At 42.5% G+C, this 7,500-nt stretch overlaps 2 protein-coding genes across 8 annotated transcripts in view; one reads left to right on the top strand and one right to left on the bottom strand.

Moving 5' to 3' along the window:
- The window catches only part of LOC119578673 (ribosomal RNA-processing protein 7 homolog A-like), a gene marked incomplete in the record, with an annotated part of 17,246 nt that extends 17,174 nt beyond the window's left edge, over positions 1-72 (top strand). The window contains 1 exon segment of the mRNA XM_037926243.1: positions 1-72. This exon segment is cut by the window's left edge and continues 82 nt beyond it. Within this exon segment, the coding sequence (XP_037782171.1) occupies positions 1-4 (4 nt within the window).
- Positions 73-1,750: 1,678 nt separating this feature from the next.
- The window catches only part of LOC119578670 (TAR DNA-binding protein 43-like), a 6,485-nt gene continuing 735 nt past the window's right edge, over positions 1,751-7,500 (bottom strand). For 2 of the 7 annotated variants that reach the window (XM_037926235.1, XM_037926233.1), the window contains exons 2-4: positions 6,499-6,695; positions 6,217-6,357; positions 1,751-5,933 (exon numbers count right to left, since the gene is read on the bottom strand). In XM_037926235.1, coding sequence (XP_037782163.1) covers positions 5,181-5,933; positions 6,217-6,357; positions 6,499-6,695 — 1,091 coding nt within the window. In that variant the 3' untranslated portion in view covers positions 1,751-5,180. The remainder of the gene's footprint in view (positions 5,934-6,216; positions 6,358-6,498; positions 6,696-7,500) is intronic. The other 5 variants (XM_037926236.1, XM_037926238.1, XM_037926237.1 and 2 more) reach the window with 3 other exon arrangements.

The raw sequence follows: 7,500 nt of genomic DNA, 5'->3' as shown, positions 1-7,500 counted from the left end.
CTGAAGCAGTTGGCGATCCGGAGTATAGCATTGAGGATGACAGGAAATCTATTAAATCTTTATTACTAGTTGCGTTCGTATGTCTATTTACCTATGGTGTGAAAAATATTAGTGAATGCATCACTGTTTTCGGGGGGTATATTCCATATGAGTGCAGCACTGACCCCCCCCCCCCCCCCCAGTTTTAATGATTGGTTTTCTGTACTTCGACTTCCGCTGTAGAAAGCACTTGAGTCATACCAACTGGAGTATTACCATTTACTTCATGTTGTTTTTCCAGTTAAGGGAAACGGAGGTTTCAATATTTTTATATAGATTAGATAATTCATGCTGAATATAAGGATGAAAAGAATTTTCTGAGCAATACAACAATTTCTAGGGATTTTGAGCATTTTTGTCGCCCAAATTTAGCTTGGAAAAGTGGTCCATTGAAGACATGAATGCAATATGGTATTGCTTAACACAGGGAAACTCGTTAGCAGTCCGTTTTAAAGTTCAGTGGATTCTTAAGTTGCAAAACAGCATAATGGGGGGGCACTCGTGTTTTACTTAAAAAGGGCCTTTGTACATATGCAATATAATTATCCTCTCATCAGCATGTTTCACAATATAATTTGTGCCTCTGCCTTGTGACAACAATCACTTTGCACCTTACTTTATATTAGGAAGAAAATAAAGCATCACATTGAGATGTATATTTTTATTAATAAAATATCTTAGTCACTTAAATTATAAGGGAGGTAATTAGCGGACAATCTATACCTTTATAGCATCAGCACTGTGATACAACTAATAGCATGCAAAAATATAAAGATCGAAAATACACTCGCACAGGGAAGAAATGTTCTAATTTCCCGTAATTGTGTAGTATCAGGAACTTAATTGCGATGGCACTCAAAATAGTATTTGGTAATAAAAATGGAGATATGTACCTGCCACTTATACTAGACATCAGTAATTATTTAATTGCTCTTTTCAATTCTATCTGAAGCGATAATTTATAAGTGGCCATCTTCATTTTCATCCAAATAAATTTGCAGTGCTGTGCATAACCCCTCCCCTTCTAACAATAACTGTTCTGTACATAATAATGACTGCAGTTCTTACTGTCGCCTTCAATGCTTACAAGATTAGTTTAAAAAATCAAAAAATAAAAATGCATATAATTAAGTGACGTTTAGCTGGAAGTCTCATATCAAGGGAGATAGCTGGAAGTCTCATATCAAGGGAGAAAAAAAAAAAAAAAAAAAAAAGCCTGTGGAAATTAACTTCCATGGTCCAAGTTTATCAAGATTAAATCCCGTTTTCAAACATCAAAAGAATACTTACCTTCATTAACTTTGCACTCCCTTGTTGAGATCTGCGGTTTTTAAATACATTTTGCTTTCGTTATAGTTACCAACTAAATATAACTTGGATCCAGACTTACTCACTGTTCCAATTCGTTAAGTGAACAATGAAGAAAAAACTGATGCTAGCCAGTCTGAAATAAATGTCAACTTGTAGCCGACTTCATTATGAATTGCCTTTGAACTGTGTAAAATAGTGTGAAATTTAGTACTGCGATATGAAAGCTCTTGATAGATTAAATTTTATGGCAAAATAACTATTAATCTAAGCACAAGGTCCTTAACTCGGATGATATCTTTGTCAAACATCTGTTAGCTGAAATTATAATATTTAAGGATGCAAATTTACTGTTTATGCAAATGGTTTCGTGCACCTCCATTTTGTCAGGCCCCAGTTTAAAAAAGGCAATAAACCTGGAATGGAGTGCAAAAAAAACTTAATAAATTATGGACAGTATAGGAACCAAGGATTTAAATCAAAGCATCGTCTCAAACCCTTCCTCCACCACGATCAATTTGACACTATTACTCGCAAAGTGAATCATACATACGGAAAGAGCTACACTGAATACTTCTATCTTTTACCTGTATTAAAGACATGACTGACATATGCAAATTAATACTCAAGGAATTCTACCCACTAGTTTAATGGTTAACCTACAGTGTCTTGAGCATTTGTTGCTGAGCTGTTATACATTAAAAATCAATTTATTATTTATTTTTTCTTTTTTTACCTTTAACAAATGTAATCGATTCCTTCACCTTTCACTTGACTGTACTAAACGGAAGTTAATATAGCCTTGTTAATAATCTCACCACATGCCTATACAATAGTAGTAAAAAAAAATAAATAAAATAAAGCAAATCTAAAAAGGGCTAGTTTTGGTCTTTGGGTTAAGAACACAATATTTAGCTGTGATTTTTTTTATTATTCGACAGAGCACTCTAGCCATACAATCATTCACAATCACGCCCAAAAGGACAACAGTAGAGAGCACACCAAGCTCTAGCTCACCATCAAAGGCTGTGATGAGAAATTCAAGGCAACACATTCCAAAGGATACCAGTGGAAGGTGAAGCCTCAAATCCACAACAGCAGCCACATTTATCTCATCACATCTCTTCAGTCTCCACCTGTATCTCACTCCTCCTCACACATCACCTTCTGAACATCTTCACAGTAAAGACCCACAAGATCTTACATATCCAATGTATCATTCTCAAGTTCACATTATGTTCATTCTCCTAGCTAGCAATACATACAGATGTTAGGTCACACTTTCCATCTCGCATCAGCCTCTAGTTCAGAGCAGAAAGACTGCTCTCTTGGTGATTCTAACTACTGGGTCCTTCCTAACCTTGCCATATTGCCAAGTGACGTGCCTCTTCAAGGTATTAGTATTTATTACAAGAAGATGACAACACTTTTCAAATTAGGGAGTTGGTAGTATAATCTACCTCTCTGCGAGCAAATACATGGAGCACCGACTCGGAATGAATAGGTAATTACAGGTAAAGTGAGCTTTCTTTTAGATTTACTCCATGCTCTGATCTACAGATGAGTTTCACCAACCAAGAAGTTTAGATACACCTTTGGTGTTTTGGTCACACATAACTCACTCTGGTCACCTGACAGGACACGCACTTTTGTACCTTCCTATAATATATTTCTGAATAAAAACTCACGCAACACACACTTCATAATGAGCCCGTTTGGAGTTCATGTACACATCAGATATGGGTGATAAATGCTAATACTAATAATAAAGTGAATAAAATCTAGGTGAAATGAATGGAAAAAAACAGCATCATGTTTGTAGTTATCAAACTACTAGTGTCAGCCGTACCGGAACACTCATGCCAAAATTCAAACAAAACGCTCTTCCACTAAATGACTTGGAAAAGAAAGAAAAAAATATCTTGTGATAAAACACAAGGCCTGCTTGTTAGTCGTACGTGGCTCTGTCATACCTTCTTTCATCAGCAGGCCAGGGGATAGCAGGAGGACTGGTAAGGGCAAGAGGCATGATTTAAAGATCTAGGCTGTTTTGGGCATGATTTCTTTGAAGGGGGATGTACTACAAGTTAAGATAAGGTTGGATATGATCAATGAACAAATGCAGGCCAAATCTAAAAAGTAAAAAATTAAAAACAAGAAATAAATGCCATTTCCATCTATTTAATCTCCAAAATATACCGGACAACACAGTCTTCCTGCTTCCAACTAGCTCTTACTGCTGACCACCATGCTCAACACACAGACTTTGTACTGTGATTCCCAGGTCAGTGACCTCGGCAACACTGAGAGGTGAGGTCAGGTGAGGTCAAGGTAATAGTTGCCCCCTACCCCAGGATATATTTCTGCTATGCATAATAGGATTTGTAGCCATGAACACATATTGCACAAAGCACTCAATGTTGTTTGTTTTTAGTTGTGAATGTTTTTTGTTTTGTTTTATTATTTGCAAAAAGACTACCAAAGAATCTAGTCTAACTGGGAAGTGATGGCTCTCCCTAGCAAGACCCAAAATGACAAGTGTAAAGCAATATTTGTGCAGTGCTCATTGACAAAATGCTATAGTGAGAAGATTTGAGCAGGGAGTAGGGGCACGAGTCTACACTAAGCCAATGAGACTCATGCACTTTTTGGATGCCGTATTATAGATGCACACAAGTATTAAAATAAAGAGGCCAATGCTCATACAAGACTTCAAAATATATCTTAATTTGTTGCATTGTCACACACTCATAGCTTGGCCTTCCTAGTCTACACACTCAGGGCTTCCTCGGTCACACCTCACACTGGCAAATATTTGAGTCTGTGATTAGAGTGAGAAACATGATTATTTAGTGACGCTATCAGCAATGCCCAGCCTTGTGTGGTAATCCAACAAGATACTTTTCCAAAGCAAAAGTCCAGTAGAATTAACACCTGTAGTTGGGCATTTCTAACAGACTCACTTCCTTGCTGAAACAAACACACACTATATACAGGACTCCTGGTTCCACACTGTTCACAAAAGGCGAACAGCTAAGCTATTAAGCAATAAAGTGTGACCTTAGATTACAATGGTGTTGTGAAGCAGGTTGGAAATCAAATGATCAACTGTAACATTAATAACAGCATTTCTTGAGAACGGTATGGAGCCAGGCTCATGGTACCGATTGCCTCTGATCCTCTTCACCCAGCAGAGACAGATACGTCCTTGTACCATATACAAGGGATGGTACGAAGTCGCTCTTCTCTACGGAGTTCAGAGGGCCTCTCTCTCACGCTACCGAGACTTCCACACCCCACTGAACTGACTTGGTTTAGCTCGGTCCTGGCATTGGCAAGCTCTGCCATCCACACGTCCATACCACTCTCAGTACAATATAGCTGTCACACTGCTGGTCACTTTCCTTCTGGCGAGGCCGCCACCACCCATGCCCCGGGAGGCTACACGCAGCAGGAGAGGAGCGCCCTAGCAATCATACCATGTGTTCGGACACTGCTACAACATTCAGGGCCTAATACCTGGGCCCCAGCACCCACCCATACATGCCCACCACACCAAACGATACACACTAAGCGTGAATATTACCATCATTAAAGTTAAAGTGAATACTTGCCTAAATCTAAAGCATGCTTTAATTTAAACAAGGGACGAGGGAGTGTTGACATGACCACACACACATAACACCCCTGAGCCACCCCCTCTGCCCTTGCAGGCAGGTGTTAAGAATCTACTTGTCAGACATACGATGTAAACATTCTGACCAAGTCATACCAATAGTCATGGCCTGTGTCTATCATCCACTCCTCACCCACCCAAGTTTGCCAAAGCATTCTTACATGTAGTCTCCCCTGTTGTACCCCTTGTCTCCCCTACCCTGAGAAGGGCCCCAAGAACCACTCTGACTACCGTCTCCCCATCCGCCACCGGAGCTCCCGGATCCCCAGCCTCCCTGACTCTGGTTACTTGGGGGAGGATTGGAGTGCCCCTGACTGGATTGCCCTCCCTGGTTGTAGCCACCCGGTGCTTGGGTTCCATCTTGGTTCTGCTGCTGCAGGTTACCTAGGAGACCCCAACTGGCTTGACTGAGTGCAGCAAGCATAGGCATGGTGAGGGCTCCCATGTTGAGTGGGTTTACGTTCTGCCCACCACCCTGTCCTCCCTGCCCAGGTCCCCCAAGGCCCAGAGAGGTTCCAAGAGCTGCCAAGTTGGGCATTTCTCGGTTCCCTCCCTGGTTCCAGACCCCACCATTATTCATCCCCTGACCATAGCCTCCCTGACCATATCCTCGACCGTCACCCATGCGTCCACCACGCCCAAAAGGTCCACGGTTGGGGTCACTCTTGGGTGCAGCATTAGACACATGGACTGAAGTACCCTTCACTATGTGATCCTCACCACAAAGGCTCTGAGCTACTTCAGGATCTAAGAAAGTGACAAAGGCAAAAGCCCTGAAAGGCTTAGGAATGAAAACATCGGTGACCTCACCAAACTTGCTGAAGTATTCACGGAGATCCTCCGGTCCAATGTCTTCTGTGCAACGGCCAATGAACACTTTGCTGTTCACCTGCTGCACCATACCTTCCTGCTAGAAGAAAATACATTAGACTTCTAGTATTTCTTCATTCCTACAGTACTTTCTAATTACAAAATATTTCACATCTACAAATTAAACACACCAGGTGGTCTAAACCTTCTGCCAAACTGAAATAAATCAAGCATTTAGTATCAGCCTTTATAAAGCCATATACTTAATTATCAGAAATATAACATGTTATTACTCTCTACACGCAAGAATATTCTGATTCTTGTACTCAAAAACAAAGCAAAAGGAAGGTGGAATAAAAAAACGAAGCCTGGTGGCAAACTACCTTCGAGTTGGGGATCTTGACATCGCAAAGACGTCCGTCAATCATGTGGCGCTGAGACAACACGCGCTGCTGGGTGTCGTAGTTGCCAAACCTAATGAACCCAAAACCTTTGCTCTGGCCAGTCTTGGGGTCCTTCTTAACCTGTTGGTGATAATGAAAAAAGATTAGCATCGCCTAGAGAAGCTTCATCATGAGCTTAAGTTTCCAAAAAACTGCATTATATCTCTCAGCCAAAAAAAAAAAAAAAAAAGCACAAGAGCCAAAATCCACTAAATCACTTACCTGGGCCATGAGAACCTCCCCAAAAGGCTCAAAGTATTCACGCAGTTCCTTCTCAGTCGTCTTCCAGGGGAGGCCAAGTACAATCAGATCAGAGCACCTCTGCTTACTTTCCATTCGCTTAGTCTTAGACATGGAGCTCTCCAAGTGGTCATCCGACTTCCTCTTGTTCTCTGATGAAAATGAAGATTGTTCAGCAACTGTATAACAGTTGCCCATATTTAGATTCAGAGTACCAGCAGTGGGCACTAGAATAGTGGCATCAAGCCTAAATTACTATTCCAAGATTGATCATTTACATATCAACTATATAATAAATATGGAAAAAACGAATAAAACCCTTCCCACACCACTTATGCTAAACAAAACCACTAAAAAAACACCTCCCTCTACTGACTGGCCATCTAACTGCAGGGCATTTAACCACATAAAAAGTAAGAGTGCTCACCTACAGCATCTCCAATGCGTCTAACTAGAAACCTTAGAGGTTTAAGCTGCCACTACTGCCAAAGTCCACTCCTGAATCGCCTGCGCGCCATTACCGGCCACTAACCGACGTCCACCTCCCTCCCCACTACTCATTTCCCTCTCCCTCCTCTCTCGCGCCGGGAAAATGCTCGAAAATGCCTTCTTCATCTGGCTTCCCCTCGTGCCCGCCCCCCCCCCCTTCCCGCCCGGCGACTCTAACCGACCCAGAATTCCTTCTCTTCTCTCCTCTCCTCTCTCTCTCTCTCTCCTCTTCTCTCTCACGCGCCATGCTTCTCCCCGCCGCCTCTGAAACGCGCCGGAGACGAAAAAGCGGTGCAGAGAGGATGGAGATAAGCCGCGGAGGCGCCACCTCACCTCCTTCCCGGCGTCCCCCCCCCCCGCGCGTCCCCACGCCGGCGACCCACGCGCCTCGCCGCCGCCGCCGCCGCCGCCGCCATTCGCGCCCTCCGCCCTCGCCTGGCGCGGGCCGGGCTGCCCTTGGCGGTTCGTGGGGCCCGGCGCTTGGGAAGAGGTTTT

Source organism: Penaeus monodon, chromosome 11 (genome assembly GCF_015228065.2).
Source record: "Penaeus monodon isolate SGIC_2016 chromosome 11, NSTDA_Pmon_1, whole genome shotgun sequence".
Taxonomy (NCBI): Eukaryota; Metazoa; Arthropoda; class Malacostraca; order Decapoda; family Penaeidae; genus Penaeus; species Penaeus monodon.
The sequence above is the reverse complement of the archived record's forward strand: the minus strand, read 5'-3'. Positions and strand labels throughout refer to the sequence as shown.